This window comes from Glossina fuscipes, unplaced genomic scaffold (assembly GCF_014805625.2).
Source record: "Glossina fuscipes isolate IAEA_lab_2018 unplaced genomic scaffold, Yale_Gfus_2 111, whole genome shotgun sequence".
Classification (NCBI taxonomy): domain Eukaryota; kingdom Metazoa; phylum Arthropoda; class Insecta; order Diptera; family Glossinidae; genus Glossina; species Glossina fuscipes.
The window spans coordinates 2,610,648-2,624,117 of record NW_023998454.1 but is presented as its reverse complement, the minus strand read 5'-3'; the positions used below and the strand labels follow the sequence as shown (position 1 = coordinate 2,624,117).

The following is a 13,470-nucleotide window of genomic DNA, read 5'->3' as shown; positions in this document are numbered from 1 at the left end:
TTTATATCAAAAACTGCTCAGTTCTCTTCGCATAGAATATGACAGAGATGTTATGACATTCAAAATCGCACAATGAATTTTAAACATTTCTTCATAACACTCGCAGGAAAATAGTTTTAAGCCATAACACCAAATCCAATAAAAAAATATCTTGTTATTGTAAGAAATAGAATTTTAACTAAACTGTTTATACGGAGAACACATATTATTATAAAATGTAAAACAAATATGATAAACTCTATAAAAATTTAAAAAATATAATAATCATTTACTCTGGAAATATCGTAAACGTGTCGTATTAAATAGAAAATCTTACAGGACAAAATGACACCCTGTTTGCTAACTCAATTTTTGTTGTTATTAGAACGTGCACACAATATTATTTTGCTTTATCTTCCAATTATACCTTATCTTTGTATTCGCATCCCGTGTTTACTTTTTTTTCTTAACACAGATTGACATTTGTATTCCAGTTTTAGTAAAAGCTAAGATTGTTTTTTTAAATTTTTTCTTCTTAATAAGTAAATATTAATTGCTGACGAAAAAGAAACTCTCGCGGATAAAAATACACAATGGCAGATGATACGAACGAAGATAGTTGGTTGTATGGCACATCAAATCCCGATTCGACAACAAATGAAGAAGAACGTGCTGGCGAAACAGTAGCTACTGCTGCCTCGGTGATTGGTAAGGCAGAGAACGAGGCTTTAGCTGCCGTCCAAGGTGGCGATGTTAGTAATGACAATGTGGATAATGAGCAAGATCAAGAGGAAGAAGAGGCGGATATGGCTGAATTTGAAGATCCTGCTCATGAAATGGAGGAAGATGAAGAAGCAGTGGCCGCTACTACCGCTACTACTACTACTACTGATGAAGTGAAAGCGGAGGAGGATCAAGTAGTTCATTTTTACATTTATGTGTATGAACCTTTTTTTATGAATGTGTTTAATAGGAAAAAACAGGCGCCGGCTCGGATGATGATGTGGATGATGATGATGATTCAGATGATGATATTAATGTAGTCATCGGTGACACTAAAGCTGCTGCTAGCACTTATAATATCAAGCAACGTTCTAATTTATTGGCTGGTCCACCTGGTCAAGAGAAAACTAAACCCGTCCCTCAAGGCGGTAAATTTTCAATGGAAGATTTTGAAGGCGTTGGCTCTATAAATGGTGTTGCAGCGCATGAGTTTAGTATAGATTCACTAGAAGAGAAGCCTTGGCGAAAACCCGGAGCTGATATAACAGATTATTTTAATTATGGCTTTAATGAGGAAACATGGCGAGCTTATTGTGAAAGACAAAAACGATTTCGCGTTGTGGAAAGTGGTGTTGGTTTGGCAAGTTTAACTCAAAATCTTAATCCACTGCCCGACAGACAACAATTATTGCAAGAGCCACCACCCGTCGGACTGCAGCAAAGCATTATACAGCAGGGATCTGCACCACCAGGTCCTTTAAACGAGCATATCCCAATGCCACTGCCAAGTTTAATGCCTCCGCCCAGTCCACATCAAGGACCTCCGTCTAGGTTTGGTATAATGCCTCGTGTTCCCAGACCTATTAGTACAACTAGCACAAAAGAGAATGCTATTCAGGTAATGACTGCTGAATGCCGCGAATATTCACGACCGGGGCAAATGCCACTGAATTTTAATGGCCCTGGCCCGGCAGATGATCCTTTTTATCAAGAGCCCGATCCATTTGATTATGGCTATGAACCCACTCAAGAATCACAGTGGGGCAACGAAAATCCTAATTGGGTTCCCACTGGCATAAAAGAGCTAACCCCTGGTCCCAACGTTATACCGCCACCGCAAATGTCAGGACCACCGGGTGTTCCGCCGAATCAAATGAATGTTACTCCTACGCAAATGAGTGGTCCCCCTCCACAGATGCGTCCACCACATCCGCAAGCAATGATGCCAAACATGGTCATGCCCAATATGAATATGGGCCCACCGCCTCCGATGGGAATGATGATGGGTCCAGGAAATGGTCCGCCTATGCGAATGCCTCCTATGGGTCCGCCACGTCTTATGGCTCCTAACGGTCCTCCGGATAGAGCAGAAGAAGAAAGAGATAGACGTCGTCGTGAAAGAGATTGGGAACGCGAAAAAGAACGGGAACGTGAAAGGTAAGCAGTATTTAGACACAAAAATTTGTATTTTTAATGTTAAACGCGTATTTTCGTATATAAGTCTAAGGTCAAGACGTGAACGTTCGAGAAGCCGTGAGAAATCTCGGAGGCGGTCCAAATCGAGAGAGAAAGAAAGGGACAAAGATAGAGACAAGGAACGGAATGATAAAGATAGAGAACGTGAGCGCGAACGGGATAGAGATAGAGATCGAGAACGCGAGAGAGATAGAGATAGAAATGAGAAAATTGATGTAAGTACAAACGTTATTTCCATATTATCATATATCTACTTTATTTGCACCCAAAGGACAATGAGCGCTCTGAAGAAGAGAGGGAACGACGACGAAGAGAACGTGATCGTGAAAGAGAAAGAGAGAGAGAAAGGTAAATGTTGGATTATTCAGGTATAAATTTATACTAACGTTAGCCGTCGTAGATCAAGACGCGAGCGTTCTAGAAGTCGCGAGAAATCACGGCGTCGTTCAAAATCGCGTGAAAAAGAACGTGAACGCTCTAGTAAGACGACATCATCATCTTCTAGTCGGAGTGATAAGAAAAAATCGCATCGTAAAGAAGACGAAGAATAAAGTTAGTGTATATAAACATTTGAAATAAAGTAAGAACTTCGTTCAAAAACGTAGGAAAGCATAAAATATATGAGATTGCACAAAATATAAATATATAAATGTTTTTAAAAAGTGTACTATACAGTGAGCTGATAAAGTGGATGTGAAAAAAAGAAACGCCAGGAAAAGTTTTTGTTTATTCAAAAATATAGAAAATGCTATGGAAAGTTGGCAATGCAAGATCATGTCATTTTTAGCATTTTTCTAAATTGTACTTGATAAAAGCAGGGTGCAAAACAAGTCGAGCTAAAAATACCATTTCCTGCCGTAAAGCAACTATTAAACAAGACGGAGGCATGAAAATATCGAAATTTGTTTTTACCTTCCAGCTCATCATTTTACACACAGAATAATAGAGAAAAAGTTTCTAAAAACATTACTTAAAAAACAATAAACAAAAAGAAACAGTAATTTTAAAAAATAACGACTTATTGATTTTCTTTGCTTTTACTTCATAGCTATTTTTCTTTTTTTAATAATAAATAATTTAAAGTGGATCTAAATAGTATTACTATATGCTATTATTACATTAACATTAGAACTACCAAGTATGTATTTTTGAACCTTTTTAGCTTTCATCTTCAAAAAAGCGGTTATAAACCATATAACATTCCGACATCGTTTGGTGATTTTTGGTAATATCGAGAGACCTTTACATAACTATAATCACTGTTTTCTTACGTGGCCTAGCTTCCGAGATAGCGATGACATACACCAATAGTTGTTTAATGAGCGAATTTCGAATTCTGGCAAATTAAAGGAGAAGAATTACCACTTGTTGCAATGTATTTGAACTTCGAATTTTGTTACTTTAGAGCGTAAGTGAATGAGTTTTCTAGCTAACGTGGTATGTTTTTTTATTTAACCTTTTTAGTTTATTTTTGTTTCAAGTTGAGAACAACTACTCAATTCATTCCAGATTAAGTTCGCAGGAAAGGTTTATGAGGGTTGTTCCAACGACGAAATATTCGTGAAAAAGTGGACTTTTTGCTCATAATTGACAAACCCTAAGAGATAAATGTGCAGAGCATTTAACGCATTTTCTGCCTGTGACGCTGTAGCACCTATATGAAAATGGAAGAAATGGACCACGCCTATACAATATTGTAATGTATCAAAATTTAATTTTTGCTACGCGCTTAAACAAGCTACCATAATTCCACAGAGTATATAAATTGTAGGCCAGTTTCAAATTCGGAAAGCACTTAAGCATGCTCTTCCATTCATCACGATGGATGTGTCTTCCTTTTCTCTTTAGCACTCGTCAAAACTTAAAACATAACTTGTGTGTTAGTAGCGGAGGTTGTAGTACAAGCGGACCTTAGTTTGGCCCCCCGATATTCGTAATGAAATTGCTGAGATAATTCCTCAACGCACTTCCAATCAATTCGGTCACTAGTTGTTGGTTTAGTGCTTTCGTTACTTTAAGAATTTGCCAAGAAGAGTCTCCTTTCAAACTGAAAAAATATAAAACTCGAATCGAAAATGTTTGTCACACTCCTTCGTCGCTCTTTCGCAACGCTGTGCCAAATCATCGGACAATTAATGTAACGCCAGCAAAGGATTTTTTCATAAATCCACGCCAGGAAAATCTCGTACATGTTTGGAAAAGGCACTGAAGATCGTTTAGCAGTTGCTGTGGGAACCTACTGGTCGTACCGTTGAAGCATACAATGCGTGTCAGCCAAACGTGATGGTGGTTTATATTACACGCGTTTAGTGCGCCTATTGTAAGAAGATCCTTCGCAGGGTGCAAGTTAGTCAACCACGTTTATTGCCGTCTATCTATTGCCGTCTATCTATTAATAAACTGGATTAATCAACTGCCCATATAGAGCTTTTATTAACCTTATTATACCTCCAATTCGATTTCTCACTTTAACGACGATGGGCTTTATTGTCCAACGAAAGCAACCATTCCTTTAAATATTGTTGATCTTCTCGCTGCAAGCATCCTTTAATCGTTATCTCATGTACGCTACAGGTTAGAGAACAAGTGCTTATGTTTGCTTATTTAACAGAATGTTTGTGGGATAATGAGGAGTGTATGGCCCCTCGATTATTCAGATACAAATTTATTCTATTTTTTTCACACTCGACTACTGTATTTACTTTATTCTCATTCGCATAACAGAATCTTAGCCTTGTAATTTATTGAAAGCAACTTTGTGCTCTCTCCATTCTGTAAACATGGTACTTTTCTTATAAACCATGTAAAAGAAAAAACCAGCTAACGGCTTTCAGTGAAAAATCGAAGCCATTTTACTGGTGCATAAAGAGCTTGGCGAAAAATTGAAATCGAGTGAAAATTACCAAAAAAATTGAAATATATTATAAATAAGAAAGCGAAATACCAAATAAAATTTTATATTGCATTAAAAATTACTCGTGTGTCAAATAAATTTGAGATATATAAAGAAATTGTAAGAAATTAACAGATATATAAAATATATGTTGCATATGTACGTAATATAGTTTTCATATTTAATTCCTCGCGTTGGTGATAATGAATAACGGAGGTTTATGTGTTTTATTGTTGGTCTGACACTTTTTGTGACCAGAAGACAGTTGTTGTATTCGTACGTAATCCAGTTGTGACGTTTATCTCCATGGCAATGTGTTTTGTTGTTTGCATAAACAACACATGAAGCGTACTCTCATTATATGGACAGATTGTGATTGTGAAGATGAAAATATCGGCTTTAAAAGCCAAACTTAAATGTTTATCGAGCCGAAATTACTAACACAGCGATAAGACGTGCTTTACGCAATCTCACAACTCCAAATAAGCACCCAAATTATGTGGTAGATGTATGTTCCGAACTTTCGTCTATAGCTCGCTTTCAGACAATCAGATTACAACGTTTATTTTCGGAAAAAGTTGCTGTCAAATTGATATCTTATAATAGTTGGCAAATACCAACTGCGAACGGAAGTTGAAGCGTTCGTTTCGCAGCAATTTTGGGAAATAAAAGGTAAGCATATTATTCAAAATATGGAAGATTTCACCACAAAACTTAATTGAAATTATACAAGAGTTTTTGATTAAGTTTGTCATACTGTGGAGTTTCATTGGGACCGCAATCGTTTATTCGATAAACAAGCCTGCGAGGATTATTACTTAATATGTTTGTCTAATCCGAAGGCGACCATTGAAAATGTGACAGTCAAACCGAAAAGTAAATGGACACAGTGGAACTGGAAAAATTGGGGTCAGGTAAATTGAATTTACCCGCCAAAGGGATAGTAACAATTACCAAAAAGCTCTTTAATAAGGTGCTTACAAGTTGTCCGCGTACCGAGACAAACATATTTTCAAAGGATATAAATTGAATCTGCCTTCTTCTTGAAAGGGGCAGATTTTGCTTCTAATTTGTACTTTCGTTAAAGGTCAATTGTCGAAGAACAAGTCGAACATGCGATTTGAGGAACGTTCGCTCAGCATGTTGAACAATCCAGCCCTAATCCTACAAACGGCAAGAAATCTGATCAGGCGCATTCTTCACTTCATCAAAAGTAATAGCTTCGCGAAAGAGTTATGTCTTCTCTACATTACCTTCGATATCAGCCAGCCAAAAACCTAAGTTTGGACGGCCACAAATAATTTTCATAATTTTAATAAGAATTTGCTTAAGAAAAGTACTTGCACAATGTATCGATTGTTTATGATCTTCTTTCCCAATTTATGTAAGAACTTTATGCTTTGGAAACACAAAAACCCAATCAAGATTTGCACAATATTCATGCACTACATGTTATGCCCAGCGGATTGACGAATTATGCATAGCAAAGTGTAGTGTCGATGGCAAATCATATCTCCTACAATTAACATTCCCTATCCATATGACTGAGAGTGAAATTAGAGGCAAGTAAACTCGCCGTAAACTTTAATATAACACATAACTTTAGTTTATAATAGGTCTTCAAAAAAAATGCGATGACAAACTTGTGGAGAAATCGGAGTAGTGCATACCCGGGCAGCCATTAAACGTGCGCACGTAAACCCATATGGAGACGACAAATTCCAAGGTTAAACTACAGAGACGGGAAATTAAAAATAAAAGAAATGTTAGAAAGTTTTGATATCTGATGCGCACAAATTTTGAAAACAAAGTTAGTTTAATTATGCATAGTTTTATAAATTTACTTAAAGATTTTCATATAGTATCTGAATTTTTAAATAACCTACGGTAAGCGACAGTAATCGATACTAACAGGCCAACTAATCAAAGGCTCTAGGACTACATGAATTAATTTTAAATATACTGACCCTATTCTTCTAAGTTAAGCTAAGAGAGTTAGGATCAAGTAAAGTGAAATTAAAGTAAAGGGAATTCAGGAGAAGTTGAGAGTAATTAGCTTAAACTGAAGATTAGACAAGTTTGTCAGTGCTAAAGTAAGTTAGAGAAAGTTAGTCGGTCGAGGAGTGAGTGAAAGAGGAGACGCTTGCGTATGGTTGGCGCGGTCACAATGATAAATAAATAGATTGATATTTGTTATATTTTCAAATTTTCGTTTTATTTGCTGTTGGTATAATATAGGGAAAATTTATTTAAACAGAAAATAATCCTACAAGTGTTTTGATTAAAAAATTCCTGGTCAAATATAAATAAAATAAAAATTTCTCAGGAATAATTTTTCTTAACTTTTGTTTACTTCTATCAAAAAACGTATGCATTTTTTCTCATACACATTCTGAATGGTTTTTGTTCACTTTTAAAGACCTGTCATGTGATTCTTACAAATTCTGAGAGACTACGTTCGATTCTTAGAAATTCTTAGAAACTGCTGTAATATTAATTAGAGAATTAAGAAGAACAATAATAGAAAAAATTGAAAAATGTCCATAATAAATATATAAATAAATATATTGATACACATTTTCATATTTCAGTCTTCTATCTTTCATAATTCGTGAATGATGAGCTCACAATGACTCACAAGTTTTTGCTTAGAGAAACAGAGTTGCGTTCGATTTACGCTTGACGCTTTACTACGAACGTCTGCTCTGACCAATTTGGCCCATTTTCGATACCAACTTGCGTGCAGATGGGTTCAATATTTCTACTAAGTTTGAAGTCGCTGACTTCATTTTTGCGGCTAGGAGAGTGACAATAACCATTGTACGAACAGACGGACAGATATGGTTTAATCAATTCAGAATTTCACGCTCTTACTTTTTAAGGTCTCTGAGGTTTCGAACGTGACAACCAACGAGTGAAGCTGAGAGTGAAATAATTGTGTTTAAAATGCAAAGCAAAAGTTGTAAAAAATTTCTTGAAGATTGCGATTGAAAAAACTTGAAGCTTTTTGGTAGATATGATGACCTATTAAAACATATAATTGATATATAAAAATGCCTCTAAAAGCAAAGAGTCTTTTCCTCAAAATAGTGATCAGTTTGGACTTGTTAAACCAATTCTGATCAACGAGTGAAGTTCAAAAGGAATACAAAAACAAAAGTTAACAAAATATTTCATCAATAGCCGCAGAAGGTTCATAGAAAAAAAAAAGAAATCTTTCACTTTGTTCGAGTAAAGTAAAGAAAAAACGTCAGAAACACTTTAAAGCATTTCTATACAAAAACGTTTCTAAAGGAAAAAGTGATATACACTTTCTCAAACATTTTGGTGAAAACTTAAAATGCTTCAGCTGACATTATTACGTGAAAAAATATAACAAACAAAAAAAAAAAATAACGAAAAGCATCAATGTGTTTACTTTAATCAAAAATGGATTAAGGGAAAAAACTAATTCTCTACGTTTATTAGTTTATAAACTACACACACCCATCTGAACACATGCAACGATTGAAATTAAAGCGTTTATTTAGTGAAAAGTTCATTAGAAGATGAAAAAACTTAGAAACCGAAAAAAAAAAACAATTTCAGACATCCTTAAGAAATTATGAAAACTATAGAAAATCACAAACAAAAATAAAGAAAAAAAGTCGTAACAGACAAATTGATATGGAAGAGGAAAAAGAGTAAGAAGCAGTAATTGAACGATCGAAGGATTATAAAGGTTTAAGACAAGACACAAAAATTTTCCAAAAAAAGAAAAAGAAAATAATTCCCTAAGTGAAGAAGAGGAACTTGAAGACTTTCATGGTTTTAATGATCTAAACGAGCACACGGTATCAGTCGGCGTAATGTTGATGAAATCGTTCATAAACTTAATCATATTAACGACTTGAAGGTTATTTTCACCGAGAAAGTAAGCGGTAGCAGAAGGAGCAATAATAACAAGAGCAGCAGTAGGAAAAGCAGCTACGACTTACCCATCATTATTAGCCTCTGAAGCAATTGAAGCCAGCGCATCCGCGTTATGTCCTAGTGTCATTGAAGCTGTAATAACCACTCGAACGGCCGTTTCTGGGCAATCGCTATCTTCAAACGGTCCAGTTGTTGACAGTAGAGTTCAGAATTTATCGTTTGGCCATGTGGAAGAAACTCATAATAAATAAGCCCCTTCCAGTCCCACCAAATGCATAGCAACACCTTCCTTTGAGGTGCTTCACCGCTCTTTGACCACGATCGTTTTCGCACAGGGTTATCGTATGTGATCCATTTCTCATCTCCAGTCACCATCCGTCTAAGAAATGGGTCTATCTCATTCCGTTTGGCCAAGGCTTCGCAGATGGAAATTCGATCCATCATGTTTTTTTCTGTTAATTGGTGTGGCACCCAAACATCGAGCTTCTTTTTGAATCCAGCTTTGTGTAAATGGTTTAAACTGTTTTATGGTCGATTTTTAGCTCCTGGGCGATGTTACGACTGCTAATATGCCGGTCAACTTCGATCATTTCTCCGATTTTATCGACATTTTCGACGACCGGCCTACCTGTGTGAGGTGCATCTTTAACATCAAAAATTCCTGAACGGAATCTACGAAACCAAAATTGCACATAATTGGCTGTTACAGTATCGGAACCATAAACACCATTCACAATTTTAGCCGCCTGGCTTGCATTTTCGCCTTTGTCAAAGAAAAACTGTAAAATGTACTGAATTTTCTCCTTGTTCACTTCCATTTTTAACACGCCGTAACTCACAACTGAATGCACCAAACAAACAACAGCAAAAAAATTTTTTTTACTGCGAAATGTACAGTATGTAAATGTGCAGTATCGGAAATTGTTTGATCGATACTTTACGAGAAATCTATCAGTGCAGCCATCTACCGAAAAAATAATGGATTCCTTTTTCCCCAACCTAATATAATAAAATCGCGACATATATTTCCCTTTGTCGTTCCAATGATTTCCTATAAGCCAAGAAGAACGGCAACATTAAAGATTGCTAACTAATTGCAAATGTAAAACTATAGAATGAACATCTTCTGAACTGTCTTCTGTTTCCCAAAATCCACATTTTACAATTTCGGTTGTTATTTTCTTTAAATAATCTGATATAATAATCTCATTTTAAAGAAATTTTCCCCCGATTAATTTTGCACTTCTTCATTAATGGTTACGCAAACAAAGGTTAGCCATACGATTTTGCTTTAGGAACGCAAGTGAACTTTGTATTCGACTGATTATAAATTTTATCATATACATATCTTTATTCTTTGAGCGGATGCAATCATTTCTTCAGCATAATTTCTTTGCTATCAACATTTTCACGAATAAATTTTATCTTGATCATTATGCTTTGTATACGCTCAATATTAATTATATGTAATAATTTGTATAGGGCTCTTCTTATTATAAACTTTTTTTTCCGTCAAGTCCAGGCGAGCAATTATATTTTAGAGTGCTCAAACCTTCAAAAACGTCATTTTCACATATAACAAAGTTGGGAATTGAAATCAAATTAGAAATCGGATATGGATAGTTTGCTGATAAATCAAAATTGGCAGTTGAAAAGTTCTGCTGGAAGTATTCCGCAAAGAGATTTGATGTTTCAAAATCATTTAAGGACTCGGAGCGATTAAAAGACACATGAGAGGGATTTATGGAGATTTTTCTTTTGAAATTAACAAATTTAAAAAAGTATTTAGGATTAGCAAACAAGGAAGATTTAACAAACTAAAGGTATCTGCAATAGTATTGGCGGTTGAGGGAATTAAATTTATGCCTTGCCACTGCGTAAGCGAAATACTCGAAAGAAGAACCACTTTTCGAAAATTTTTTGAAAAGCTTGTTTTTCCTATTCTTGCAATATTTAATTGTTTTATTAAACCGCGGGGGACACTTGCTTCAAGGAGTGGACTGCTTGATCAAAACGGATGCAGAAACAGATTGATTTAATATCTTGTAGAACGACGACAGTAAGCTATCAATACTTTCCACTGAGAAATCAAGCACAATATGAGCGAGATGTGATTTTAGCATGGAAACATTGATTTTATGGAAATTATAAAATTTATATGAAAAGAGCGTCAATAGCGGAACAGACTTGATCGTCTGCTTCTGCCTTCTGTTAAAGTCCTAGCTATGGTCCCGAAACTTTGCGCGGAAAAACATATTTAGTTCCAAGTTGTTTTTGTTATCAAATCTTGATTCGAAACTGAATCGATTCGAACATTGAATCCATAGAAAGATGCTTGAAATCCTACAATTTTCTCCTTTATTCTAAATTATAATTCCTTACAATTATAAAACATTTAGTTTGTAGCTTTAGCTTAGATCTTAAATTTCCCTGCACAAAATCTCGTTTTCAAGCCAAAAGCCAAAATACTCCCTGAACGACGAAAAAAATTGTATAAACGAAAATGTGCGTTGGCAGTGATTCGCATTCATTTATTTTATTGTTTTATTTATTAAGCGGCTGCTCCTGGTCCTAATAAACCGAAACGTAACCAAATGGTTGTGTTTATAAATTGAAAATAAACCGACACGCAACTAAATGGTTGTGTATAAATTGAAAATAAACCTAAGCCGTGAGATATTTTAGCTATTTGTTGAATTGTCGAGACATCTTTATATTTGTTGACAATTGAGAAGATATTGAAAAAGCGAGTTTGAATTTGGTCACATCTGAGAGCAATTGAAAAAGCAGGTCTGAATTTGGAGGCAATTGAGTTGATTTGAAAGAGCTAGTCTGTGTCTGTTGGCAATTGAGAAAGTATTGAAAGAGCGTCTATGAATTTTGTCACAACTGAGCATAATTGAAAAAGCGAGTCTAAATTTGTTGACAACCACCATTGACAAATTGAAAATAGAAGCATTGTTTGCTTATAACAAGGGGGAGTGAAATTAGGGGAAGTAAGGCGAAAAGAATTGGGACTAACTAAAGTGAAATTAGGTAAAGAGAAATTGGAATAGTTAGCTTAAGCCGAGCTTCAGTTAAGTTTGTAAGTTAGAGTACAGTAAGTGAGAGGAGAGTTGGTCGCAGAGTGAATTAGGGAGTGGACGTGTTGAGACGGTTGGTGCGGTTACAATGATGGCTGGACCAGTAGATTAAGAAAAATGAACTTTGATATAGAAAATTGTGAATGTAAAAGAAGAAATCTTGAAATATAATTTTCTAAGAAAAGAATACTTTGAAGAAATTTCTTGTCAAAGGAACCTGGAGCCGCTGAGCTATCACAGCAACAGGTTTTGAGTAAAATTAGCCCTCACAGCACATACGTAATGCATAAATAAATAATTAATGCATCTAAATAAATCAGGATCGCTGTGCCGGTATGTTGATATCTGCAAAAGAAAAAGTTTGTGATTACTAAATTTTGTAAATAAAAATGATCACAAACTTACTATTGGCCTATGGAAATATCGCATTCTGGTGAAGAGATAGTAGAGGCGTATGCTTCTTTTTTAGTCTAAAATCAAATAAAAAGAAATTAATAAATTATACATCAAAATAAGTAAAGATAAATAAAATGTTACCTTTGGCATACACCGAATATGACCGTAGAATTGTGCTTCATTTTTTCTTGTCTAAAATAGAGGAAATACATAAGTAATACACAAAAGTATTTATATATTTTTATAATCACCTTTATTCTACTGCCGTTCACGACACGATTTTCCTTTTCCTTACAATGATAGATGGACCTTTTTCTATCTAAAAAAGAAGAAAAAAAATAGTAGTTACATACTTCGTACAACTTGTTAGTGCACTTGTAAAAAGCCGTTAAATGGTTTTTTCCTTTAAAAAAAGTATCTTACGTTGGGAATGGAAAGAGCACAGAGTTGCTTTTAATAAATAAATTGCAACGCTGCAACTCTGTTAAAGTAATGAAAATTTTCGCTGAACTTCTGTTAAATGAGAAATTTCCGTTATAATAGGATTTGAATCGAATTAACCTTAGTTTCATGGAAAGGTTGCCGAAAGTAATTGTAGAGGGTGACATTTAAATCACTGTAATCATGTCGAACTGATTGTTGCGGAAGCGTATATAATTTTTCGCTTTATCTTATATGTCAGGGCAATTTTTCAGCTTTATCGTATTTGTCAGCTCAATTTTTCACCTTCATCGTACCTGTCAGGGTCATTTTTCAGCTTTATCATATTTATGAGGGCAATCTATTAATGTAATGCGAACAAAAATGAAAAATTTCGCAATACAAAGATTTGTTGAACAATGATTAGTTGTAGCAAATGGCACCGAATCTTCATTTGCCTTTTTATCGAACAGCGGCAATATGCTATTATTGTTCCATGGCACAAAACCATTCAACTTGAAACTCGTCTCACCTCCATCGCCAAATAAGTGCTGAGCTTGGAACTTAACTTGAAAGCTGGTCTTATTT

At 35.1% G+C, this 13,470-nt stretch overlaps 1 protein-coding gene across 2 annotated transcripts; it reads left to right on the top strand.

The window, feature by feature from the left end:
* The first annotated feature begins 294 nt into the window (after window positions 1-294).
* Window positions 295-3,736, top strand: LOC119638965 (pre-mRNA 3'-end-processing factor FIP1). 2 transcript variants are annotated; one of them, XR_005247512.1, is made up of 7 exons: window positions 295-896; window positions 953-2,139; window positions 2,204-2,393; window positions 2,450-2,526; window positions 2,579-2,730; window positions 3,341-3,586; window positions 3,660-3,736. XR_005247512.1 is itself a non-coding variant. In XM_038036123.1 (5 exons), exons 1-5 carry the CDS (start codon window positions 573-575, stop codon window positions 2,727-2,729), a joined length of 1,929 nt encoding a protein of 642 aa, XP_037892051.1. In that variant the 5' UTR covers window positions 295-572; the 3' UTR covers window positions 2,730-3,135. The 2 variants fall into 2 exon arrangements, 1 of the variants encoding a protein (XP_037892051.1); XM_038036123.1 differs by lacking the exons at window positions 3,341-3,586; window positions 3,660-3,736 and having other exon boundaries at window positions 2,579-3,135.
* The last annotated feature ends 9,734 nt before the right edge of the window (window positions 3,737-13,470 follow it).

Bases quoted from the DNA above. Each gene is read 5' to 3' on its own strand.
- LOC119638965 (XM_038036123.1), top strand. From the start codon at position 573: ATGGCAGATGATACGAACGAAGATAGTTGGTTGTATGGCACATCAAAT. The intron at 2,394-2,449 runs GTAAGTACAAAC...TTGCACCCAAAG, and splicing joins ATAGAAATGAGAAAATTGAT to GACAATGAGCGCTCTGAAGA. The intron at 2,527-2,578 runs GTAAATGTTGGA...TAGCCGTCGTAG, and splicing joins AGAGAAAGAGAGAGAGAAAG to ATCAAGACGCGAGCGTTCTA.